The sequence below is a fragment of the Branchiostoma floridae genome, chromosome 6, assembly GCF_000003815.2.
Source record: "Branchiostoma floridae strain S238N-H82 chromosome 6, Bfl_VNyyK, whole genome shotgun sequence".
NCBI classification, from domain to species: Eukaryota; Metazoa; Chordata; class Leptocardii; order Amphioxiformes; family Branchiostomatidae; genus Branchiostoma; species Branchiostoma floridae.
In genome coordinates this window covers 18407732-18435357 of record NC_049984.1, presented here as the reverse complement: position 1 = coordinate 18435357, position 27626 = coordinate 18407732, and the positions used below count along the sequence as shown (strand labels likewise).

Sequence of the window (27626 nt, the reverse complement as noted above, 5' to 3'; positions counted from 1 at the left end):
CATACATACTAGTACTTGCATGGCCTTTGGCAATACCATCGAATCTGCAGGGTAGAATATCTCGCTAGCACGGTATGGCATGGTCGACCCGGACGGACGGACGGACAGACGGACAGCAATCTAATATCAGTCTGATTGCCTTTCGCCGCGGAAGCGCGGCGAAAGACAAAAAAATGTCTATATGACTGTGAACCCATAAAATAATTAGTTAACTGTACCAGACTTTAGTAAGAATAAAAACTTTGTCTTTGCAATGTAATTGCCTAGTTACCTTTGCCAAGAAGGGTATATTTTCGGTAGTGTTGTATGTATGTAATACTATGTACTATGTATATATGTGTGTATGTATGTATGTGTGTGTGTAGAAGACGAGCATAACTCGAGAATGCCTGAATTAAGATTGTATTGATATTAAGTATGTTGGTAGGTCTTGATGAGTCCTGAAATGAGTAGATTTCGGGCCCGCTAGCGGCTAAAAATTTGTTACAGTGCTGCAGTAGAAGTTCAAGGGAAATGAAAAGCATCTCCCTGAAACAACTTTGCTAAACATGAATCCAAGAAAGAACAAATTCTCTTGATTGTGCCCTTAGCTAATTATAAGCCTACAGCTGTTAGAAAAATCAGATCATTGGGTACTCAGGGCCTTTTCTGGAGTCTAGATTACATCATACACATGTACAGACACGTCCATCGGACTAAGTCTAGTCACTGTGGTCATTGATTGATTGATTGATTGTGCAATCTTTGTACTGCAAACTTTGTACTGCCAGCACTGTTTGCCCAGAGCCAAGAAAAACATCACAGGACTGTCACGTGCAGATAATTCTGTCACGTAGCAGGAATTGCAGCCTAAATTCCAGCCAATCAGACGACAGCGTGTGGTTCTCAGCCATTAGCTGTGAGATCAATGGCACGTTTTACAGAAAACCAATTTTACTGATCCCCTGTTAGATCCGATTATCTCCTCCCGACAGAAGATAAAATATAGGCGTATTAAAAGCTTTGTGCAGCTGTGCTATGTTTGGTTCATTATCTGAAATGTGCTTAGAGTATGGTATTGGTATTTTGAGGCGTGTCCACTTTAATTTTTTTATTGTTGAATGTTCAGCATGACTATGACATAACCAACTGTCAACATTAGCATCTATGACAACCATTCCCATCACAAGGCTGCAGCTATTACTGGAATAAAACTGTACCAAGAGTCCTATTTCAGATCCTAAAACCTATTGGTGTACAGAGAATACACTCAATTCTCAACATGAAGATCAACAGAGTGAGGGGGAAATCAATTTGTGTATGCACTGTGAGTTTCAGGAACCATGAATATATAGAGTCAAGTGCAAGTTTCACGTTTCCTTTTTGCCTTTCTTGTAAGACAGCGCAAGAAGAAGAAGCATTGATTAACTGTTACAGCCCGATTTCCAGCCATCCAAAAAAAGCAATTTGTGGCTTTTACAGAGTCAGTTGAACAACCACTGAACCGAGCACCGATGCCTTGCGGTAAATGCAGTTTGATTTTCTGCCAGACTGACCAGACCATCTGTGCCTGCTCCAGACCATTCACACTGTTTGATGAGTGTTGAAGGCAGTGACCAGAACAAAAGATGATTATGGAGTGTTGGGGTTGCCAAGGATTTTCAATAGTGCTGTTGGCATGGCACAGCGGGCCGGGGAGCTGTTAATTAGGACGTCATGTATTGGACACGTACTAACACTGTAACAGTATATGGATTGGAGTGGAGGTGGGGGGCAAACTTATGAATGATTCAGATGAAAAAGTTATAACGTTAGTTGTTAGAATGACAGTTTCAACAAGGATGTGCATTTACAATAACAGTTAACATTTTAAGGCAATTCAATCTCTTAACAACTGGATGAAATTCAGAGATTTATTTCTGGACATCTAAAAATTCACAAATTAACTGGCCTTGACATCTAAAAATAAGTAAAATGACATCCATCACTCTTCTTCAGCATCTGATGACTACGTAAAATTTAACTACCACTTGTTCTTTGGGATGCAGTATACACCATTTCACTGCAGTAACTGTAACAATGTCTTTATTTGGCCCTAGCATTGAACATGAAACCTGTAAAATATTTAACATGTACTAGGTGATTTCAGAGAGTACTCAACCTGTGTGAAAATCAACTCGCCCCGAACGGTTCGGACCGGTCCGAGGGCAGTCCACACGGTCCGCCTACGTGAAAGCCGTCCGGCCCGCGAGGCTGCCGGTCCGCGCGCCGGGCGGTGAACCGTCATTAAGTGGTTCAGCACGTTCGGCAGTTCAGGACCGCCGGACGCTTTGGGCGCCGTAAAACACTTAGAAAAAATTGCCGCCGCCCGGCCAAATTTTGTCTAAGTCCCTAAATTGTACGAAGCCGTGCGACAGCGCCCCCTTCCGTACACTAAGCACAGCGACCAGAAGAGCGGTACAGTCCGTAGGTGAGACTATTAGACATTGTTAGAGGCATGCATTACGTCCATTATTGCGGGGCAACAGCCTGGTAAGTAATCCTATGAAAATAAAATATAAATGAGATTTTTCTACCTTCAAATCTACAACTTTTCTTCTATATTATATGTTGGCCGCGACTAATAAACGGGTGATGTGTTTTCTTGCATATTCGTTCACCACGCACGGCTATCTGAAGTAAAGAGTAGAGTATAATACAATCTGATGGGTCTTCTAGTAAAGTTTACATACACTTATAAAATGCTGTTCATTTTCCAATTTCCAGCTTACAGTGTTGAGTCCCCCTTTGAAGAATCTACTCCGCTACTCAGTGCAGTTTTTCAGCATGCGCGAGCGTTGCTCGGAAAGCCGACTGTCCAGTGCGCAAGATGATATTGACAAACACGGCGATCCCAGTTCCAGGCCACACCCGCTGAAATAAACAGCGGGTTGATTGACATCCTGCCTGTGAGGCTCACGTGAGCGGCGCTCTGGTGGTCTTCCCACCACACATTGGCCGTTCCCATGGCGCCATTCTGGCGGCAGCCGTTTGATGTGTACAGTGTGTGACAATCTATTTACTGGCTAGCCAATCGCTACGATTTGTACGAAATGAGCCGGAGACATCGATTTTCACTGCAAATAATGAGCAACATGATTGGTTGTAAGAAACTGAAACTGAAATCCTATGCCCCACTTTCAAGTTTCTTGGAAATTCATCTGAATATGGCGAGCCAAAACACGTTGTTCAACCACGTACTTGAGCCCCCTGGTCGTCAATAAGAAGTTTTAAACATACGCAGAAATGTGACAAACGGAGAAATTTTACGATAAATTCAAGTGATTCAGGCATTGCCAACATTTTCGCAGTTACATATTGCCACATTTTGTGACATAATTTAGGTTGTGGGCCCTGTCCGAGTTTTATGGACGGGAAAATACGTCCGAGTGGGAGAACTGCTACAAATGCCTGTTTATGGTACCGCCGGGCGGTCTAATGAAGTCGGCCTGCTCTCTCCTTGCAGGAAAATGTTACTCTCTACAAGGACGTTATCTGATAGAATGTCCTTGGTCTCTACCAGACTCCAGGTCGCTGGAAAACCGTAGAAATAGAATAAATAGAAGAGTAAGCCGGCCAGAGGAGTGTAGCCGGCCAGGGAACAGTACGCGACCTGCACAGTTTGGATTGCCCATCACGCCCATGCAGCGTTGAGTGCGCGGATCACACCTACATGTTTATCCTCTCGACCATTATTAAAGGGTAATCTGCCACGAAGTACCAGTCTTTGCATCGTATATCGTACACTACCAAATGCCGTGCATGCAGCATATAAAATCTTTATTGACACGACAGAAGTAAAGCGACTTTCGTAAGGTCTATAACTAAACAGACATATGAATATCTATAGGTATGAACAAGTCATTGTTACAAAGTCTGTTCTCATGAAGAATGAATATGTTTTAGTCCTGTTTGTCTCTTTATTTTTCTCTAGCGATAAATGAGAAAAAAGTCTTAAACACGTAACAGCAGATACCGCTCGGATAGTCGCAGTGGCATGGCGAATAAGAATTCGGCACGCCGTATTTCGTTTCTAAATCACACGAACGCTATATTGTCCGTTCTGCTGCCGTGTTTGATTTGCTAACTACATTGCCCACGCCAATAAAATCGTTGTCTTCCAAGCGCAGTGTAATAAAGTACTATAAGAAGAATAAACGACAATGCTATTGTAGGTCACCCTGGCACCTGAGGTCTTCACCACACGACTCGGGATTGATCATGCTCGCACGGCGTTAAAACGGGCGGGGAAAAGTTACAGACCACCATTGTTTTCTGTAGAACTAAATATAATCTTTCTACCCTATGATTAAATAATTGTCTCTGGCGCTTTACAAATAAGACGACATTGAGTAGCGCTACGTTTCGATTGACTGTCATTGTACCAAGCGACGATTCTGTCCAAATGTGCAATAATACGGGAGATAATGTTGAAAATGTATTTAGCATCTTTATTGCCTTTCATGACGTCCGGTATTATCTCGCCTTGTGGACAATACCTAACATGATTTGTGAAGTGCAATATTTTGAATGTTTCTCACTTACCAAAATTTCCACCATCGTTTGGAGTCAAAGCGCATGCTTTGGCCGGAAAGGAACTTGTGAGCAGTACCTGGTTGGATCACCTGTTGGACGACCTGCAGCAGCGAGACTTCAATCGACTCGCTGAAAACGTGTTGAGTTTGACCAGTGACATTATATCAAGAAAGTGGGACTAAAAACAAGTACAGTGCTGTGTCACGCTGGAGTACGGTATCCAAAACAGCCTCGGACACGGGTAACGGTTAGCCGAACATCTAACGCCACCATTTTACATGCATATTGTTGTTAGAAGCGTTAGAACTACTTTATCATTTTGACCTGTACTTAGCTTTAAGAGCACAAACGTACAATAAAAATTCGAAAATATATTACTCGTTAGTCGAAGCGACGACTGGATCAAGAAACGCCGTGGATGGCTGCATCCAGCACGTTACACTTACAGAAGGAGAGACTATGCACTACCCGTGCGTCGTAAATTGATAGGGGTTGGGGATGGTGACGCACAATCTAGGGGTCGGTGTCATGTTCCCCTGAGAAATTTGGACGCTTCATCCTTCGTAAGATGAAAGGTTAGACTGAGAACTGCCCTGGATCGGGCCAGGGACAGGCGGATCTCAGGACACGCAACAGTGCCTCCCGAACCGTTCTGAACGTTCGGACCGGCTATCACGATTATTGTCAGCAGGGTGTCAAGCTTGAAAGACTCCCCTGTCTGCCCCTGTGGATAACATGAGCATTGCGCGTGCGTCGCGGTCATTTCAAATTGAAAACTCATCACTAAACCGTTTCCTGATGTCCTGTGTTATTTTTCCGCTTTTTAGTCTTATACTTAGGCTAAATGTACAGACTATCATGGATAAGTTGGAAGAGGTGTCGCGTGAGGGGTTTGTACGTTGTCGTTTCGGGTCAGGATGCATCAAACTGCCATGGAGAGATGGAAAAGGACTAGCAACACAAACAATTTGTGTGGAATTATGTTCTGGTGCTGTTCCAACCGACTGCCGAAACTTCCGTGGAATACGAACGGACTGGAATACAAACACCCCTTCTTGTTCAAGACTGAACTGGTAAGAAACTGTTTTACATCGTTTAGCTGTGTTACCAAGTGTGTTAGATGTGAAATTATCAACAGCACAGTCAAAATCCTGGCTAACTGAAGTATCCATGTATTTTTTCCGCACTTACTGGGACTTCTGGGGGCTGTATTATGCACAATGTTGTTCCAGCGCCCATTTTCGTGGAAACACAGTGGTATGACGTAATTTTCACTTGTTGCATCAAAGAGGAAGTCATGTTTCCACGTACCGTTGCAAATTATATCATAAATATAACCTTCTCGGCGAAGATAATGATGTGATTATGATCGTCTTACAATTTCCGCATACACCACTGATCGGAGGTAATTTTAAATCCATGACGAAGGTAACGAAGTTGTTTCCTCAATGTCCCGGGTTTGATAAAACCTCCCTGGTTGGGGGCAACGTTCTCACGGGTCGGACATGTCGGAGCCAGGCGGATCTCTGGACACGCCACAGTAAATCCCGAACCGTTTGAACCGTTCGGACGGGCTATCGGGATTATTGTCAGCAGGGAGTCAAGCTTTAGAAACTCGCCTGCCTGCCCCTGGGGATAAAACCTGTGAAATTCCAGCGAAGTTGTTTTCTTCTCTGTACTTCAGTAGCGTATCTTGGCTGTGTACATGCACAATGTTGTGTAACAACTAAACGCACAGAACAAAGACTAAACTGTAGACTAAGCGTAATCTGAATTAGCACGTCAGGTGTCCATGTCCATGCTTCATATAGAGTAAAGAGAGTAGAGTACAACTACAACTGAAAAATATTAATATCAACGTTCCATAGAATTACTTCTCCTCACCATGGCATACTAGTAACTTCCTCCCAAGGACGAATTTCCTCGACAATAATCCTCCCCGTTTAATATTGTTCCTCCTTACCAACTTTTCAAAAAGCGTTTATTCACTTGTGCCGCAAGTAAAGATTTCGCCTGCTATTCACACATGTGCCTTTGACGGGCATAAAAATCTATCAAGCGATGTGAAAGTTGAAACGTCTACGGCGTAGGTTAACAATAATCCTCTAGGGTGACGTCTTTTAATCTCTACTCATTCAATCAACATTGTATGATAACACTCGTGGTACTTCTGAAGCCTTCTGAATATCGTTGGTTTTACAAAAGTTAATGAAATCACATGCACAATAACTATACACTAGAGACAAGCAGATTTTACATCCTATTTGCTTTGCTGAATAATTTAAGTAGATTCTAGACTTACGGCCGAAGCTCAAAGGTGCGGCCGGACGTTGGTGATTTTGCCACCCTTCCAGAAATTGGAGACCCGTTGTAGTGTGACATTTTGATTCCTGCCCTACGAATCGGTCTGGTAGGCGGCTGTCCCCGGAGACCAGTTTTGCTGGGATTAGGACAGAAGGAAAGCTTTACGGGAACACCGGCCAGTCTTGTCAAAAGTCGCTTACAAGTGCGCAAAGTAAATTTACTGACGAAAGATTCCAATAATAACTGTGCAGACGTTTTATAATACGGACAGCATGACACCCAGCTAGCGGAGATGGTTGCTAATTATTTTGTCGGTCGCCACGCGATGATGGACAGCGGCACGCCTCTATACCTAACGTTTCGCGCTGTGTGGGTGTGGCCTAGCCACTGGCTCGCAAATTGATATCTGGATCGTATTTTCCTGTCTTTGAATAACTTGCTCGTGAAAAAAGGCAAGAAACACAAAGGAAATGGGTATAATGACGACATCATTCTTAGTGGTATTCCTGTCGATGGATGTGCAAACTGTGCCAAAAATTAACATGTGGAACGTAAAATAAACAACAAACAACGAGTTATAGACATGTGCGCACTTGTCGGGCGGCTGTCCCAAAGGACCGGGAGGCTTCAATCAAGTGTGGGAGAGTTCAATTCACGTATGGGGGCCAGCACCTATATCAAAACTAGTCTTATTTTAGACACGTAGAATAATATTTTGTGGCATTAGATTAACATATATTACCATTCAATATTTAGATACAACTTTCTTTCAACAAAATACAATGAAGTTCAACACACACCAACAAAATGTTTGGCTTCTTCATAGGATCGTCTTCTTGTTTACGTTTGAGATGGGGTCACTGAACCCTCGCCGCCGCTGGGTGCGTAACGTGCCTAGCGTTGGCATGAATATATTAGGGCATTCAATGATGTTTATAAATGAATCTTCTAGATTATGGACTTGAATGTATATCATATATTAGTGATAGTGTCTCCAACACATGCTTGGTAACCACGCTTCAGTCGGAAAGACATCAGAAATCCATTACTTACGCTTTGTACATGGTTTGTGCGGGCAATCAAATGTTTCCTGGGACTCCGCACGCACATAACGTCAAAGTGAGGGCACATGTGATTTACATTGATTGTCTTGCGGCTGGTGTCATTCTGTAACTTCAAGCCGTCATTAATGATTTCACATTCAGTGTCTATAGGAGCACTGGCGGCAGAGGGATGAATTGCATTCAAATTCTTTCTATTTTGTAACGGCATTCCGGCGGTTCAGACCGTCCGAACTGTTTGGGCAGCGATTTCCACCTCACAACAGCACGATTTTACGCATTCCACGGGTGTTTGGGAGGTGCAGTTGCCATGTAAATTGGTGGTTCGCAGACGTTCGCAGACGTCCGCAGACGTCCGAACCGGCGCCCCGCGGTGCTCTGCACGCCCCCAGACGGTTCGGATCGCTTTGTTGCTATGGGAACCGCCCGTTCGGCCGTCCGGCCCGGGCGGAGCCGTACTGGCTCGAACCGTTCGAACGGCCCGCTCCAGGCCGCCGCCCGAAAGCGTTCGAACCATGCCGTCCGGGACCAGTCCGGGACGTAGTCCGGGCTAGTCCAAGCGGCCAATCTGGACGCTTTTTGGCCGTCCGAACCGTTCTGCGAACTGTCGAGCGTCCGTCCCGTCCGACCGACCCGTCCGACCCCCGGACTATTGCATGGTTCGAACTGACGGTTCATGCCGGTTCGGACTAGTCCGGGACGGGCAAATTTTCACACAGGAAGTCAAATTCATGATATTCTCTAAATCTGCAGTGTTCATCTTTAAGTTAATGCTTATGTTTTACATTAGTCTGAGTAAGGAGGTTAAACTTAAAGAAAGCCTTGGCCTGAGAGCTAAGGGTAGATTGGTCTGGACATAATAAATCACCAATTACCCAATACTGTAGTCCACTGCACCTACATGCTGACCCAGAAAACGCCTTTTAAAAGCTTCTGACTGTCCTTGTCTCGCAAGTGAAAGGTATTGTGTTACACGCTGTAGCCAAATATAGACTTTGCAGTGAAATGGTGTACATTACACCCCAAGGTGGCCGACATATCCTCTATCAACAACCCAGGTCGAACGTCTCAAGTTTCTTTTTAAGACGCAACCCAAGATTCCTTCCTGGTCTGATTATAACCCTTGGCAAATAGTTTATTTACATGCCCTAGTTTGCAGTGTGAGGTGGGCAGTGGTCTTGACAGGTTGCATTTCTTATTGCATCAAGCTCTGTAAATCAATGTTTATTCAAGCAAAGTCTGTGATTTATCAAAGCACCAACTAATGAAATCTTGTCACCAACTTATTGGGTTGGTACACCATTTGAGTAAAGTTGTTTTTTTGCACACCAACAATCTTCCCTCACAAGTTTTGCGATTTGGACAATTGTGAATAAAAATGTGTGTATGACACTGGATTTTTAATGACTATGACAATGACAGTACTCAACTTGCCCATACACCTGTAATGTTACACCCAAATGCTATATAAAAGTGATATAAGTTTCCTGTGTTATTTTATAATAGGGGGTCCAAATTTCTTGGTCTCAGTCACGAAAAGTGATCAATGTAGGCACAAGTGTTGTAGGAGGTTCTGGAGACATACACCTTCTATGGTGCAGAGTCTTAGAGCATTTGAAGTTAACAGGTGCATTCTAAGGTATCCTGATGGGCAACGTCACTGTCAGAGAGGTTACAGTTAAAGAGTCAGTGACCTGGTAGCATCCCTGGTCAATCAGAATTTTATGCTTGTCAGACAATTCTTCTCCCCAGTGTATTAGGGCATCCAATATTTTTTTTAGGAACAGCACATGCAAAAGACTGTAATGTACCGACACAGATATTCATTGCCATTGGTCACCATTGCACAGTGAGTTATGAACATATGTTCACAACCTGTTTTCCAAGATATGTTGACTTTGCATAAAATGCAGTGTATTTTCTGTTGGTTTGACCTCAATTTCTCCCAGCTAGATTCTATGAATTCTGTTCCTCAAGATCAAAGCAGGCCAGTTTTAAATTGGGTTCCCATGCGCTAATATCTAGGACAGTGTACATTCACTGAGAGCTATGAATTTCCTTGCCTAAATTATTTCCTGCTCAAATATTTTGTTCTTGAATTGCACCAATATCTTTGACTGCTATTTCTTATGGAACCGATTTAGCACCAAATGGATTTGGAAAGAAAATAGGAGTACAGGGACTCTAACTAGCATTAGACTTTTTAAAAGTTGTGCAAAAGAAAAGATTAAACATGTTCCTTTCAATGGTTTGAATAAATGTACAAATTGTACTTGATTTTTGAAAGAAAGAAAAAAACTATTGCAATCCTAGTGTAGAATAGAACAGACTTGTATAAAAGTGAAAAGCAAGGATAAGAAATCCCAACCATGGCAGTCAAGGAGAAGCTCCAGGGGCCTGTAGTGTAGTAGCATCTCATCTACATGCAGTGCATACAATCTGGAGTTGCAGGTAGGGGGCGCTTTCTGACGGTATTCGTAGGAAGTAGGGGATTAGTTAGGCAACATGAGGTTGGCCCAGTACTAGTGTCTGTTGGAACAGTTAGGCAACGGGACATCAAGCAAATTGGGGAAAGCGTATCGGTATACCGTAGGATGTTGTGTACTACTCTCCATACAGAGGTTGATTGGGAAAATCGTGACCATTTTCTTTTATGCCGTCTTTTTCTGGTGAGGATAACCTACAGAAAAGTCCGCATATAAGAAAAAAAGGCCACGCTTTCCCACATCAACCTCTGCTTGGTGTGTAGCTGTGTACAACGTGTTGTGTTTTTCATGCTGGACACAACGTTAGTTTGTTGGACCAAGGACCTGACAACAATCCTGTTGCCACGCTACGAAACAAGCCTAACTGAACAACGTGTGATGTTCCAGAACGCTTTTCTGTGACGTTGTGCGTAGATACAGCATGTTTGTTCTCTTTGTTTCACTCCTTTCTCCTTCTAACGACATTTTCCAAGCCTCCTTTCGCGTCAGTGGCATTTTTTGCAGCCGTACTGGAGTATCAGAGGAGACTGGTTTACGAGCGACCTCTTGAGATTTTATTGTTAAGTGCAGCTTTTCGTACCTGCCTATTACAACTTCATCTGTGACAATCTTTTCCGACCAAATGTCCTGTGCAAGCGCTCCTGTTGCTCAAAAGAGGAAGAAAGGAGCTTTCTCAGTTGCTCCGCGAGTGGACGGCGGTACGCTATCGTTGCTCAAAGGCAAAGGCGTAAATCTCTCCCCAGAAAAGACCTTGGGAGGCGCATGTTATAGTCTGGCGTGTAGGTTAATCGGTAAGGAGTGGGTGGACCAAAGGCAGCTCGACAGAGAAGTAAGTTGTGCCATATTGTACGTGAGCGCCAATGCTCGCGCTGTAAGATAAATCAACTTGTATCAGCGAACTTTTTTAAAACACGTTCACAAGTTTTGCGAATGTAAAGGGTAGTGAATCGCAGAATTCTGAAAGAGATTTACCTTCTAGTTTTTCCCTTTTGTCTGCCATGACTTGATAAGCCCGGGCACATAACATCCCTTGAAAACTCAAACATACATTTTATATGTTGAGGTCAACCCTGGAATTGAGCTCTGAACTGATTCTTGAACTGCTGAGTTGTATGTTACAAAAGTCGGAACAGTTTTTTTATAAACATTCTGTATTGTAGTTTTTGTTCGCGCAGTTATAAGTGTGTATAGACTGACAGAAAGTTGTAGTAGAATACTCTAGCAACCATTGTTACAACGCACGTACAACATTTCCACATATACTCCCCCTACCATGTTCAGGTAAGCGATATCACAAAAGGCCAGGCTTGGTTGGACACCTACATCGGAGCACAGTTCAGACCCGTTCAACTCGCCCCTCGTGTTGTCGGGTACTTCCCGAAACACCAAGTCGCCCATCCACGGCCAAAAACGCAACAAGACTACCTGCACTTCTCCTCTCCAACACAAGAGGACGCTTCTGTACTGCGCAACAACAACGATACTTGTCGTTGTTGCAGCGAACCGTGCACAACTCTACAGGAAGATGATTTGAATGCGTGGGATGACATGCATTTAAAGTTGCTGTTTGGGGAAGAAGAAGAAGATGGTGAGGGTCTGGTTACATCTGGGTCCGGGAAACATGATTCTCTCACGGATGTTGAGTCCGCTGATAAGACACCAGTACCAGACAACATAACACCCGTACCTGACGGGGCTGGAGCGCTGCACAGGACCTCACCTTGGTGCTGAACGCACAATCAACTTGTCCGTACTCAATGTGCTCTTTTTGATAGTCAGTACAGAGAGAGGGAAACATGAATATCTTCAATCAGAAATGTTTATTGATATATTTATTCTTATATCAAACCGCTGCACTGCCCCTCTCCTTCGTGCTGATCGCACAATCCGTAACTCAATGTGCTCTTTTTGGTCGACGGTACAGAGAGGGGGAAAGATAGATACATTGTCTCTTCAATCAGAAATATTTCCTAATACATGTATATCTATTCTTGTTATATTTCTTCATACATTTATTCGTAATATATTTATTCTTTACACCGATATTTGGTACATTTTACTGTGCTGCTTACTAATTTGAATTATAGCTGTCAATGACGAATGGGCCATCCAGCCGAGGTGTTACGTTGATAAAGGTGATTGATTTTTAGTCACCTTTCGGCTGATTGATGTACATTTTCATGTATTTGTTTATTATCTGTTTATCAAGATTCACCACTCGAGTGGGTGGGGCGGGGGAACAGGTGGTGGTATCTTTGCTAGCCCTCGCCCCGACATAAAAATACAATAGATACAGATCTATATTACTTATGATGACCACATAATCAATCTTTTTTCCTAAGGCTAAGGATACAGATTAAGGTATACCAGTGAAAGACGTCATAACCATTTTTCCTCCAGCTAAGGAAAAATGCTGTATTTCCGGGTACCCGACCGATTCTAGCAAAAACCTTCCGACCCTGGCCTTTTTTTTTGGTTGTTGACCGCTGGCAAGACATAAGATTTTCGATCTGAGTGATAAAATTCAATACAGACTTCGTGTACTTTACACTCAGATAAATTCTTCTAACAATTGAATGAAAAATGTGTAGTGAACATTGTACAGACTATGTTTATTCAATGTTTACGTTTATCTGCATGATAATTACAATACGGTGTTGAAAATATCAGTGTCCTGATGAATTTCATTTTACATATTTTGTTGAACTGTATATCTGGTGTGTCAAATCGGTCGAAATCTTTTTTTAGACTGAAAAAAGAATAATTAAAATCTCTACCTACCGACCTTACTTTTTTCAGGACTGAAACCAAAAATGCAGCATTTTGCTAGGCCTAATGAACAAAACCATACAGAATATGCCTATTAATGATTACAAGACATTATAGTAGTAAGAAAGGACAGATCCTGAGTGTACGGCTCACTTTTATTGAACAGAAAGTAATTGTAGCCCACTTCAGTAGTTTTCTTAGCCCTTATAACTTAGGTACTTACAAATATCGACATTAGAATGGCAGTGCATTAAAATTTGAATGGTAATAACCAACCTTGCATTGTTTAAAAAAAAAACAATTTACAAACATGGCGCACAAGCTAAAGCAGACAAATATTTCACCACAAATCTCTGGTCCAACGTTATTTACATTTAGCAATTACGTGTCAACAAAATGTTCCCAATTAACACTTACTTGTGTATGCCGTCCATAAAATGACGATTTTGTGACCTTTCGAAACGATTTACGAAATTAAAAAAGGAGCACACAACCGTGTTCACTAGCTCACACCCTTCATGAACACCATGAGGTGTAAGTGTCGGACTTCGTCCGGATGTACGAGCTGAGAGAAGTTGGGCAGGAGCTCTCGGAATGGAATGTCCGTCCACTCGAGCCCGCACTCCTGCGCGGTCTCCTTCACCGTCTGCTGGAAGATCTTGGCGCGGTCGTTGTAGCTCAGCAGCAGCACGGAAGACGGCTGGGGAAGAACGGGAATGTGAAGGGATGAATATTCGAATAAGTGAACGATTGAACTATGGTGTTTTTCCCTAATCTCCCACCCATGTCCAGTATCAGGGTGAAATGCACGAAGTTGTCCTAAGTTGAGTTAGATGTCTGAAGTTGTCCAAAGTTGTACGAACTTGTCCAAAGTTGTACGAACTTGTCCGAAGTTATGACGTCATCTAAACTTTGGACAGTCAGCCGGGTGGTGTACGAAGTTGTCCGAAGTTATGACGTCACGCTAACCATGACGTCATCCTAACTTTGGACAGTCAGCCGGGGGGTGTACGAAGTTGTCCGAAGTTGTCCAAAGTTATGACGTCACCCTAACCATGACGTCATCTAACTTTGGACAGTCAGCCGGGGGGTGTACGAAGTTGTCCGAAGTTGTCCGAAGTTATGACGTCATCTTAATTATGACGTCATCCAAACTTTGTATAAGAAGACGGGAGGTTACCAAAGTTGTCGGAAGTTATGACGTAAATATAAAAGTTATTAGATCGAGATCTAAAAAGTCTGTATTTTTGGTGGGACATAACCAGCCTTCACCTACCAGTGGGAGTACCGAGGCTTAATTTAACAAAAATGGTAAGTACTTATGTCGTATAGGGATAAGAATTTTCTCTTAATAGTCACTATTAAATATTGCATAGAAATATTGCATAGAAAATGTTATAATCATTTTGCAAGATTACAATACCTGTTCACTAGAGCAAGGAACACGCAGGCAACCTCCAGGATGCGATGCTGGAGTACTCGAGTACAGTCTTATGATGGAATAGCCTTCATAAGGCTTATGGCTAGCACTCGGTTAAACACCTCGGTTCAAATCGTTTGCCTGAATAAAGAGTAACAATGACTTTGATTGACATGCCCTGTTTATTTACCTTGTCAACATTCACAAGTCAATACCGACGTAAGGAAATGAGTTGAATGTAGTGTTTGTCTTGAGTAGCGTAATTTCGGAACTTTATTTTTGTGACTCCCTGTATGTAAGTTAGATGACGTCACGTAACTTTGCACAACTTAGGACAACTTCGCACACTTGTTGACCTACCCTGCCCACTGTCCAAAGTTAGATGACGTCACGTAACTTTGCACAACTTAGGACAACTTCGCACACTTGTTGACCTACCCTGCCCACTGTCCAAAGTTAGATGACGTCACGTAACTTTGCACAACTTAGGACAACTTCGCATACTTGTTGACCTACCCTGCCCACTGTCCAAAGTTAGATGACGTCACGTAACTTTGCACAACTTAGGACAACTTCGCACACTTGTTGACCTACCCTGCCCACTGTCCGAAGTTAGATGACGTCACGTAACTTTGCACAACTTAGGACAACTTCGCACACATGCCGCCCTACCCTGCCTACTGTACGAAGTTAGATGACGTCACGTAACTTTGCACAACTTCGGACAACTTCGTACACTTGACACCCTACCCTGCCTACTGTACGAAGTTAGATTACGTCATCCAATAAATGTTTTGACGTCATCTGTGACTCCTGATATAGCCTCAAAGCCAGTGGTAAACGGTTGTAACTTAGTACAACTTCGTACACCCTAACTTCGTGCACTTCACCCTGATACTGGACATAGCTCTAATCTCCGAGCAGACCCTACGATAGCATAAGATAATATCAAAAACTGGCAGAGGAGTGAAGCCGGCGTGTACTACGAGTGTAGAAGTGTGTTTCGGTACCTGCTGGAGCCCGTTTGACTCCCTTTAGTCGGCTATACTCCTAGGTCAGCTTTGATACTATTTTATGGCACGGTAGGATCTGCTTGGAGATTTATTTTCACTCACGTGATTATGACGTAAGTATCGTCCGCCATATTGGTTGTTTAAACTTATAGGTAAACTTAGAAGGTACCAAGTAAATTTTTACATCTGTACATGTACACTTGTATGTAATTGTATGTAAATATAGTCACGTAATTGTGCCTTTTTGTCAGGTAATAATTCATTGTTTTCACTCTCTTAGGTACAACCCACTAGTACATATACTGGTCTTATGTCGTAATGTACAAACATTCTATGTGAATATACTGCAGCATTACAGCCTAAGTACTGTTAATAGGATAAATTTGTGTATTACATAGAAAACAGCCGCGACCCAAGAGAGCCAAGTTTTCAAGGTGTGACTTAGCTATAGGTAACAAACAACACTGGCGATTGTCCCGACTAGCATAGAGTTTACCTTGTCGTTGAGTAGATCTCTGGCCGTTTGAAGTAGAAGCGGAATGTCCGGCCGGTGGTAGATGACGTCAGAGGCTAGGATGACGTCAAAACCACCATATTGGTCCCGGAAGTCGGTCACGCCCTTTCCCCACTCTAGATGGCAACAGCGCGGTTTGTCTGTGAAGGCACAAAGTTACCGAAAATTTTCTCTTATACTTTAATTTCTAATGCAAATTCTGGCACAGAAACATAAGAAGGGATTACTCTGACGTGGTCTGTCATCACTTTCTACCCACTACTGACGTCATGTTCCTATCCGGTCACGTGCTAGTACATAAGTGAGTGGGTCAGTACTCCTGAAGGTGGCTAAAAATGGTTAAAACTGTGGTGTGTGTCTTTGAAATAAAGTTGAAATCTTCTCACCTGCCATCGGGTCTCCGTTGTCGAAGTTCTTGACGATGTTTTTGTCCAGCAGGTCGAGCACCAGGTCCTTGTTGTCTGTGAGCACCACCCGGTCGGGCTGGGGCGCGAGTTTTGCCGCCACCAGTCCGGGCAGCCCCGGGCCCGCCCCGAGCTCCAGCACGGACCCCGCAGACTGCAGGATGTCAGGGTTCTCCACGAGATACAACGCCAGGACCTGGAGATGGAGGAAACAAACAACTTTCTATGCATCTGGAATCTGTCCTTATGACATATAGCCTAAGTTTACAAAATCTCTCGCTGGCGAGGACAACTATAGCTAGTACTCAAGGCTAATGTACATGTGGAAGCGAAAAGTAGAAATGTATACGTAAAAATATACGCAAATAATTCCCATGCCTATTCTTTTTACGTCTTGTGTAGTTTGGTGTTTTTATATCATACTTTTCGTTCCCGGAAGCTGCCCGGCCGGGCCCCGGTTTGGAAATGTGGCGTAGGTCTTACCCGAGAGAGCCCCGAAAATGTGTATAGGTCATATATAGTAGTCAGGCGTACCGCGATAGTATAGAAGCAAGATTTTGTAAGGTTACTTATGAATGACCAGAGCTGAAGCAAGGACGCTCATACAAACTTGCAACTTAAATGTACCACACTTCATGCTTGTACACGTTCTAACTACATCTCCCTCAAATCTCGCACATTCCCCTACCTTAGCAGCCGGCCATATCCGCTGTCCCGTCAGCACAAGGTGAGCTGGGAGTGAAACAGAAAGTTGAGACGTTTAAATATTCATTCATTCATTCAATCACTGATCAATTATTTATTTATTCATCCATCCATATCTATCCATCTGTATTCACCCATCAATTCATCCACCCATTCATTGGCTCATATAAGCAACACCTGACCAAATAACACAAATCCAACAAAACCTTGAGGTCCGTGGTTCGGAAAAAACTCTTGGTACAGAAGAAATCTTGAGCACATTATGTTGGACTTTTACAGTGCTTAGCTTTAATGATACCTTTAACGACACACATCTTTCAGAGGTTTATCTTTAAGTTTGTTAGCTCCTGATTTGGTGGCTCCATACTTAGAATAGGAAAGGAATGCCACTGTCACACAAACATGCCTCTCTTTTTGGGTGACGGAAAGAATTCCGCACCAAACTGGCACTGTAGGTCATCTGAGGCAAGTCGCACTATAAGGAAGAATTTGACAACATCTCCATAGTCTTATTTTGTCCAGATTGCCGGGGACTCACAGTCTGTACCAGACTGACTACGCTGGCCATTTGCCAGGGGAGTTTTGCTTCCAGAGGATTTGGCCGGCCGCGCAAGAAACTGGGAGCTTTAATATAGCGTGGACTGACTCCCCTGACCAATTTCTCTATGTTTTTTTTGCCGAATTCTACGATCCCCGTCCCCCCGTAGGAAGGCCTGGTGGATGCTAGGGGACCCAGATACATGGGGAATAGGGGGTACTAGGGGACTGGGGTTGAGTTGTATTATCTTTATGTATGGATGCTGTAATCTCCAGGCAGCTCTGAATTGCTTTAATAATATTCGTGTTTTGCAGCATTTTGCACGTTTGTCGAGAAGTGGATGCGGATCGGAACCTATATACATACAAAAGGTAGGGTACGCCTGAAACGTTCAACAAAAGCACATGCATTTTTATTTGCAAAGCAAGCAGGCTGAACGCTGAAGTCAACATCTGCTCGAAGATGAGGGACACAGCTGTGCTGCAGATTTTATATGCATAGCTTTATGCATCGAACCCCACATGGTCCAAAAGTCGCATAACAATAATTTTATGGATGAAATTCCCGAAGTCCTTGACACATTAGTGTAGCCTACACCGTATTTAGAAATAGCTGTAATACCACCCACGGAGACTTCACGGATTGTCACCGCTAGTTGAGTTATCGCTGTACGACTTTTGTCGATCGTAAGTCGTTGCTTTTCGTCTGAAAGAAGTGATTTCCTTTTTTTTTTGGATTCTAGTACTGTGCAAAATCAATGCGCGCGTTGACGCTATCCATGAAACTACTTTTCTTGGCCCTAATTGATCTCATTAGGACAGATTAGATCTCCAATTATTACAGTCGTTTATGTTTTTACAAACCAGTGGATCTGGTACATCTCACCTAGAAGTGCCAGGTATAAAAGTGAATGCACGTGTACACTTTTATCGACAGGTATATGCACTTTTATTGACAGGTTGTAACGGAAATATCCCTTCGTTTCATCCATGCATATGTTCCTCTAGCCCATGCACGCATAGAGTGTGCATGAGTTACTCTATAATACAATAGAGACCGTTCTTTTTGTTAATCCTATCACGAATGAGTTGTTTAAGAGGGTAGTTGTCTGTTTATATGGAACTCCATTACAGTGGTTTTAGCACCGATGTTGTTTGCGAACCACAAATCCAATGGGTAAACTTTGTGTCTTGCATGGTGCAATTACAGTGTTCAGTGAGTGGCGGGAAAATCAGTTAGAATTACTAGTATACAGTGTCGATTTCTGTTGCTTTTCTATATGTCTTTTCTGTGTAAAATGTCAACATTGACAAGGGATTTGTCACATTTGCATAACATTGACTAACGAGAAAATGGACGTAATGAAGTAAAAAAAAACGGCAATTACACAGCTTGATGTAAAGGCACTGCCCGGGGAATATTCATGACCCGGTTGGACTTTCTTTCATGGGTGCGACTGGGCAAATTTGCAATGATAACATCTATTGAAATCCCCCAACACCCCCGTACCAGTTCAGCAGGAAGTTAGGATCAGATTATCTCATCCAAATCGAATCGAATCTAAAATTTTACAGAGCGCTCAACGACTTTCGTACATGAATAACGAATACTTCCACGTTTTGTGTGCTTCGTTGTCGTTTTACTTTTAGTCACCCTTTTACATTTTGCAAGTAAGTCAATTGTGACACGAATCCGATTTGAGTTCACAGCGAGGTTGCAGTAGTCTCCAAGCAGACCCTACGGTGCCTTGGAAACAATATCAAAGCTGGCAAAGGAGTATAGCCGGCCAAAGGGAGATAGCCGGCTAAGGGAGTCAAACGGGCACCTGGTGCCTTGCCAGCTTTGATACTATTTCTAAGGCACCGTAGGGTCTGCTTGGAGACTAGGTTGCAGAGCGATCGCCTAGTGGAATGGGGGCCTAAACAAACAACGAAGATATCGTGAATGAAAGCTGGTACTTTTTATAGTACGGAGACTATGGACACATCATCTCAAATGTTGACAGCTACATGGTTGATCTTGTCAAGATCTTGTTGATCATTCAAGGAGGTTTTGTGCTGCATTTGCCAAGCATTGTTCATGCTTGGTGTAACCAAGGGATGTAAAAATGCCCCTCAGTGTGACCAAGGAGGTCTCTTTCTTTAACCTCCTTGGTGTGACCAAGGAGCTCCTTGGTGTGACCAATCAAATACATATGAAGTGAAGCCTTTAGCGCATAATTTATGCTGATCGCCTTTTGAAATACTAGGAGATACTAGTAGACTGTGATGGAGTGAAAAAATGTCTTAGAATTTGTTATAGATAAGAAGCATTCGGCAAGCGTGTGTTCTGGAGAAAAATCACACAATATATTTTGTTTGTTTGGTTTGAACCTTTGTTTATTCATGAAAGCTCAAATCGGCCTGCAGACCGCTTTTCATTGAGGCATGAGGGAAGAGGCAAGGGTCAGACAACGTATATAACAGTTTACAGTTTACATCATTAAAACTTGAAGCGGCGTAATCACGCCAGTCATCGCTGAAACTTTGCAGCCAGATACGAGTTCAGCGTAAATCGTAACCTGCACCGCTGGATTAAAAATAAAATAGACTTTGAAAAATTATACTGCTGTACGATGCCCCAAATCGACATTTTTCATTGATAACTCAACAATAGCCTACCTACCACACACAAACACAGAGAGAGAGAGAATCTTGACTTAGCACACAAACATACCAGAAACAGTACCTTATTCGCAGAGATTACTATAGCCTGGATGCCAGACTGTTTACAGAGTTTTCGGCTCCGGAGGTACAACGTGCCCACAAGGAACTTCTACACCAGGCCCCCTGAGTTACTGAGTTAGACCAAGGAGGTTAAAAAATAAAGATATAGATATTTAGATCGGGCCGGAGTCTGGTATCCATGCTAACACAAAAATTATGCCTTGCAATAATAAATTTACCTTCCCGCATCTCCATCTGATGAACGGCCACCAGTCTCAGCGCTACATCTTTGATCTTCACCTCCTCTAACGTGTACCTGTGTGGAGAATGATGGACTTTATGCTGGAACCGGTCACTCGCCACACTCTGTAACAACTCATCATTAGGCTCCATGTTATCGGTAGCCGTATTACGGTAGAGCAGAGGGGGGAACAGACAGTACATGGTTCTCGTCAGCTGTGTTCTGTTGTCGAATGCATGCAAGGTTTTGTTTTTGTTGATCGTGGGTGGGGCGGAGCTTTCACACTAGCGGGCGGTAACAATTCAGTAATCTGTAGCACGATTTAATCCGGGGTGGGTTTTCACGCTATTGATACAGTATTTCTTTGTGGAAATACGTCCGAAGTACAAAGTCAAAATTGCCTTAGTGATACGAAAATACTAGTCACAGACAAACTTTACCATGTTGCTCAATACATCTTTGCAAAGACAAATGAAAGGTGATACTTCAATCTTTCCCTGCTAGCAGTAATTTCCCAGCATGCCGTTCGCTAAACATGTACACATGGGCGTTCCAAGCTGGCCGCGTTTTTCTTGTTTACAACTAAAGATAAACAAATTTCTGCTGCATCTAAAGAAACGTTATCCGAAACGACCAGAAGAAAATTGATAAGATCAACTCTCCCTATCTTGGATATTTGCAGCAGTGTCTAGGGAGAATATGTCGATTTAAGCTACTAAATGAAACTCCTCCCAGTATGGGGACCATTAAAGCTTTGTGAATTATGAAACTGCTTACGACAGTGACTGATCGCAAAATTCAATGTAACAACATTGTTCATGTGGCGTCCATACTGTATTCTTCAAGCAGATGTGTCGGTCGCGGTGGTTGGGTGGTTGGCTCTACTTTTCCCTAGTCTCTGGCTGGCCGAATTGTAATAAGGGACTTTGGCCGGATAGACTGCAAACGACTGACTGAAATCCCATGACAACTTACTTGGCCTATTTGGCCAATTTTTTTTTCCATCCAGTTAACACGTCTCTTCTTTTTTTCCATCCAGCTCCAACCCGCCCCCTACCCCCCCCCCAGCCTCTACCACCTCCGTTGGTGGTCTAATTAGTAATTGTAGAAATTGGACAGAGTCAATAGTGCGCTAAGGGAGTCGGCCTAGCCTCTAGGAGAATGTCCCTACTCGGCCGACTGACTCCCCTAGCTAGCCTAGTCGCTTGGCGAGTAGGGAGCGGAACAAAGCTAACAAGGCTGGATTCCAGGCTAGAGTCGGCCGGCCAGAGGAGTCGACTAGTCATTTCCTCACCGAGCCTGGTAGTGGTAGAGGATAGCCCCCCACCCCACCAGACTGAAACCTCTGCTTGGAACCGTACGCGTAAGAAATCCTGGGCAGCACTATTCTTCCGAATGAACTTTTGGCTGGGTACTGTCCACAATATACTAGCATTGTATATCGCAAACGTCTTGCACGGTTGCATGTTGACTGACGAATTTTCGGATTTCAGACGTCCCTCCGTTTTGTTTGTATTACACGTGATCGTCGCAGCGGGAAGGATATTTGAGATGTGGTCATAGCTGATTAGGACTGTGGCAGCAAATATTTAGTAAGGGGAAACATGCCGCAGTAGAGCTCTATAAACGAGGATCTAATGATCAGATCCGCCTGCTGGCCAGCTGAAGGCCATAGGTATATCACTGTAGACGTAGCGTTCTCTAACTAGATCATAGATGTTTTAAGATTTGATTTATAATTTACGTAGACCACTTGCACTAGGTTGTAGTTCATTTTCGTGCTACGGCCGCGTGGCGCGTTGGTACACCCGATCCCTCGATCTCGGAAGTTAAGCAACGCGACGGTCCGGACAGTGCTTGGATGGGAGACCAACCAAGGACGTCCGGATTGCTGTAGCCTTAGTCTCTACCAGACTCCGGATCGCTGGAAAATCGTAGAAATGGAACAAATAGAGAGGAATATAACCGGCCAGGGAACAGCTCGCGATCCCGTGCTGTTCCCTGGTCGGTTATATTCCTCTGGCCGGCTTACCCCTCTATTTGTTCCATTTCTACGATTTTTCCAGCGATTCGGAGTCTGGTAGAGACTACTGTAGCCTCACGAAGCTTTCCACGAAATCGTCTTCCGGGAGGGACGTAAAACGGGGGTCCCGTGCTCGAGGAGGTGCCTCGACCACGTTAATCAGCCTCATTACTCATACTGGGTACCTACTGGCTGGCAAAATACACCTGGTGATTATTATTAAACTAGGCCTCATGCACTCATACCCAGCGGTTACTACGAATAACTAGTGACTAGTCCGAGGCTGTAGTAGCCATGATTGGGTAGCTTGTCACTGCTATTTGGCAGCCCAGAATTAAGGCATTTCATTACTGATATTCAAACAGAAAGATGAAAACAACACGATGATAATACATGCAGTGCCAACGTAACCTAGCCTGGGTACCATCCTGATAAAGTAGTTCGCTCCTATGTTCGCTTCTGCTGCCCGTCAAATAGCAGAGAAGCGACTGTATATAGTGTATGATAAATGTCAGAGCGAGAAGCGACTGTACTAGTATATAATAAAAGTTGAAGTGAGCTACCATTCGGGTGGTACCCAGGCTAAACGTAACCGTGTTCTGTCCCTGAACTTGTTTTGACTTCGCATATGCGTGGCCAGATCATACCATGTCAGTCAAAAATAGAAGTGTCCCCTTGTGTAACGCTACTGAAACGTCACTCCACTAAAACGGGTATAATGCCAAAAGTCCCAAGAAGGCCTGGCCGGGTGCCAAGGTGAATACCATGCAGTGTTATCTTGTCGTCATGAGCAGCATAGTTACCGAGGAAAGCGGGGTTTAGCCGGGCCCGACGCAGGCACGATGATCAGGAACCGCTCGGAGGTGGACATGGTCGCCCCGTCGGCTCCGCTCGGCTGTCATCGGAGACGACCAGAATGTCTGACCGACATTCTTAATACTACGAAAAGCACCGAGCAGCATTTAGGGGGAATACTGTCACACCCGCCCTACTGGGTGAAGCGAGGTCACTGTATAATTTTCATATCTCTGTTTACGTTTGGGAGGTACGTCTGTTACTCGTCAAAACATCATTTGGAACATAGTCTCAAAGCATGTTCCTCCCCGTCTTGATTTTAATTTGTAGAAGTGTTTTGCGGCATCATCAGTTTGGTCTCCTAGTGTTGACAAATTCAAACGTTTCGTCACCAATAAAAAGAGACGTACAAAATGCTGCTCAAAGACGCGTATGATATATTTTGGCAATCCACTGAAGACAAAAATCAAAACAATTATCATTTGTATCATAGATAAATAAAAAGATAAAATTTGCATCCTGAAGTTAAATCCGGCCCTCCCATGACTAAACCATGGTACGGTACTCACACCGTAATACATTAGGATAAAACGATCTGATATACTAGGAAATTGGATACACTTTGACCGTACGTTCTGTGAATATAGTTGAACGCTGCTATTGTTGATTTGTATAAAACATATTACATATATAGATATGTAATCTGATATTATATTTTTTCAAGAGATAGACGGATTGCAAATTTCTTATCTCTTTTTTTAGTCATCTATACAGGAATCTACAGCTTTTTGCATTGCATTTAAATAGCAACATAGTAAATGTTAACACTTTAACGCCAAATGTTTACATACGTCTACAAAATATCAATAACAATTATCATTTGTATCATAAATATAATAGAACATTAGAAAAGCGTGGGAAATTTACTATGGTGGCAATCAGCTATGGTTACTATTGAGAAGGCTATATTTAAATATGCTGAACTTAAGCAAGGGTGAAGGTGTTCTAGAGGGATATCGTTCTACAACTGAGCGCCAAAATTTGGTAACATCGACATTAAGTTTTGACGTTGAATAGCGTACGCAGTTTTCTGTCGGTCTGGACTAACAAGCCGCTTACCAGCGTTCGGTCTAGCCGGAGGTCATGACCACATAGCGAGTGTGCTGTAAATGGGATCATACTTAGCACCGTTATTTTTGTCCGCGATAGTCCTTGAAGCACTGACCACTTTGAATAAACATGTCTGGCATTCGGAAATGCTCTGCTTAGCTATAGTAATATAATCATATTTTAATTGCATGACCAATAAAGGATAAATTGCATTCTCTATTGAAAAGTTATATTACACGACTGTCCATTTAGCGGCAAATTGAACTAGATTTGCCCATGGCCAATTCTCAGTATCTTCTTTTTAATCTTATAATTAGATCGAGCTGTTTTACAAGTGGCGTTACTTGTCTGTAACAAGTGTTTTCAGCTAATTAGATGTCTCATTATCTGCACTCTAAATGCCAAGCTAATGGCGCGAAACCACCCGAAAGCCACCACACCACCACACCACGATTAGGCTACAGCAAGTAAATCTTATGGATAACATCAGCGCGCTCATTCATTTTTGCCTGATTTCAGAGAAAAAAACAACAAGATTTTTTCCCTCTTTGGGGATGGCCACATAGACCAAAGTAGGCAAACATGTTGTGTTGTTGCCTAATAAACATACTTGTAGAAGTGACACCAGGGAGGGTACAGCCATGACTATAGTTGCAGAAGTGAAACTTGTGGGATTGTTGTAAAAGGGCCGCCTATATGGAAGCCATGACTAGTTGCCAGCTTAGCAAGTGATACCAGTGTACCACACTTTTACTACACTAGTTCACTTCTTTATAATACAGGAATGAATGCCTTGTTAGTTGTGATGCCACCTTTTGTTACTTCAAACCAAGGACGTTATATCATGATATAACGTCCTTGTTCAAACTTTGTTACGACGTTTTTGGTGTCTATTTTGAAAATTTAGCCATCTTGTTTTTATACCCTCTTTTTTTTTTCGCGCTATATCATTATTTTTCACTCTGCATAGGATGTCATCCATAAAATTTACTTGTTGTGGCCTTAATGAGATTTAGCACCAACAACTTTAGCACCGATATCTCAAGGTTATCTGCACTGTCAGACGATACGAAACCTGATATCTGATAAATGGATACAGTTGGCATTCGAACAATATTAGCATTCGAAATAAGTAAAATTTGACAATAAAGGCATTTGCATTTTTGTTTACCATAGGTTGATTAGGGTTAGGGCAGATACTGTTTTTTCGTTGTTTGACATTTCAAATGATTTTATGATACATGAAGCTAATCGTTGTTTACAGTTATTGCTGTACCACTTTGGTCATTGCATAACCCATAAGTAACGTACATTTAACACTAACATAACGTGTAACACAACACTAACGTACGTGTAACACTTTAAATTTCAGAATTTCATACGAATGTGACAATCTACAGACATCTTATGGAGGCCAAGTCTAAGACTAATAATCAGAAGTGATTTCAGTGCTCGTTAAGAACATGTGGTCCTACTCAGGACCTAATCATTTCCCCTGCTGTTGTTTTAATAGTCAATTTCATATGAACGTGTTGACAAATGCGATCCGAATGCTTCTGAACTTGATACTCTAGATAAAGTGGTAGCCGAAACCGGCACTAGTACTTTCTCTTAGTCTTACTGTTATCAGCCACAGGGTTCGGACATATGTCACTTCAAACAAGATTACACACAGCCCTACATATTCCTTTGTCAGTCCCAATAGAAAGACAAGAGTGGCGCAAGTGCGTCATGAGTTTTCTAATCTGAATTCCTCACTAGAGATAAGAGAGTCTGCAGATACCGCAAGCCTCCATGCCAAGGCTAAAGAAGGGCATTCACTCTACAAACAACCATGCCTGAAGGAGGTCAAGGTTTTAAAATGCTACATGCGGACGCAAGTCAAGATTATAACCAAGAATTCACGAATTCGTCTTTTGGAAGGGACGTATAACGGGGGTCCTGTGTTCGAGGAGGCGCCTAGATCACGTATATCAGCCTCATTACTAAAAACAATGGGTGCCTATTGGCTGCAAATACACCCGATATTATTATGATTGTCATAACCTTACTTACTTCTGAAGACCCAGAGTTCCTGTCCTCTTATCCAAAGGGTTTTGCTTGACATCAGGTTGTTCGTCCCCCGTGGATGTCATGTTGTACAATTCTGCTCCCAGACAGCGTTACAATCCACAAGTTCACCACCGAACACACAAGGTTGAAATCCAAAATGCCTCCAACGGTAACCCAGTACTGTTTATGAGGCAATGATATCAAAAGCAGGGAAGATTTTGACAGCTTCTTTTTCCACGCGTATTTACGACTTTTTGAAACTTGGTTCCACCGGGGATGCTTGTAGGTTATTTTGGTGTCCACTGTTTGCTGAATGCTAACACGTCAGTACTAGATACTGGGCCGAAATAACTTCCTAGAAAGGAGAAGTCGTCGTCAGGGACACTCCCCCTTCTTTGGACCAATCGGGATTTTTTAGTTCCCGTGCCTGGTTTCTTATTGGTCGAAAATTTTTTTCCACAAATTCTTGTTTCTGTCACAACCGTTTGAAACAGAAATGGCGGGAAACGGTTGAAGTACGCAGCTTAGCTACAAAAGGGCTGTCTGTCAAAGTTTCAAAGGCTTCGAAAGCAATACAAACGATGAAGTTAACAAACTGCTACTGGTAGAACCATTTCAGGATTTAAATAAAACACTACGATGCAGCAGATTCGTGGCAGACAACCCTTGACTTTTCAAGCGTTTTGTTGCGGTTCTTGAGAGTGAGCGAGCAGGTGGTGAGGTAACATGCCAGAGGCCAGACTGTGGCGGTTTGACAGGGCTTGTGGCACCCACATTTAGCACCGGGGTTACAGCTTATCAATCTTTGCCGAGGCATATCCAAACAACTGATACGTGATGGGACAGAAAATACGAGACCCCAATGCAAAGCAACCCGCAGAATGAAAATATACCCGGATCTGACTACTTTGCGGTTTGGCGTGTGTTGAAGC

The 27626-nt window shown here is 43.0% G+C and overlaps 2 protein-coding genes across 5 annotated transcripts; one reads left to right on the top strand and one right to left on the bottom strand.

Annotated features, from left to right (window-relative positions):
* Positions 1 to 10753: 10753 nt before the first annotated feature.
* On the top strand, positions 10754 to 13461 carry LOC118417888. The gene is made up of 2 exons (XM_035823642.1): positions 10754 to 11234; positions 11687 to 13461. Exons 1-2 carry the CDS (start codon positions 11028 to 11030, stop codon positions 12134 to 12136), a joined length of 657 nt encoding a protein of 218 aa, XP_035679535.1. The 5' UTR covers positions 10754 to 11027; the 3' UTR covers positions 12137 to 13461.
* LOC118417887 (protein N-lysine methyltransferase METTL21A-like) lies at positions 13312 to 27097 on the bottom strand. 4 transcript variants are annotated; one of them, XM_035823638.1, is made up of 6 exons: positions 26698 to 27096; positions 20713 to 20789; positions 17214 to 17257; positions 16508 to 16721; positions 16104 to 16261; positions 13312 to 13874 (listed from the first exon to the last, which is right to left on the bottom strand). In XM_035823638.1, exons 1-6 carry the CDS (start codon positions 26775 to 26777, stop codon positions 13677 to 13679), a joined length of 771 nt encoding a protein of 256 aa, XP_035679531.1. In that variant the 5' UTR covers positions 26778 to 27096; the 3' UTR covers positions 13312 to 13676. The 4 variants fall into 4 exon arrangements, with proteins under 4 accessions (XP_035679531.1, XP_035679532.1, XP_035679533.1 ...); XM_035823639.1 differs by lacking the exon at positions 26698 to 27096 and adding an exon at positions 23541 to 23628; XM_035823640.1 differs by lacking the exon at positions 20713 to 20789 and having other exon boundaries at positions 26698 to 27097.
* Between the last annotated feature and the right edge of the window lie 529 nt (positions 27098 to 27626).

Coding starts and splice junctions, on each gene's coding strand:
- LOC118417887 (XM_035823637.1), bottom strand. CDS start 20,917: ATGTACTGTCTGTTCCCCCCTCTGCTCTACCGTAATACGGCTACCGAT. Junction 16,722..17,213: donor GGATATGGCCGGCTGCTAAG/GTAGGGGAATGT, acceptor CTCCATCTCCAG/GTCCTGGCGTTGTATCTCGT. Junction 16,262..16,507: donor CAACGGAGACCCGATGGCAG/GTGAGAAGATTT, acceptor GTGCCTTCACAG/ACAAACCGCGCTGTTGCCAT.
- LOC118417888 (XM_035823642.1), top strand. CDS start 11,028: ATGTCCTGTGCAAGCGCTCCTGTTGCTCAAAAGAGGAAGAAAGGAGCT. Junction 11,235..11,686: donor AAAGGCAGCTCGACAGAGAA/GTAAGTTGTGCC, acceptor TACCATGTTCAG/GTAAGCGATATCACAAAAGG.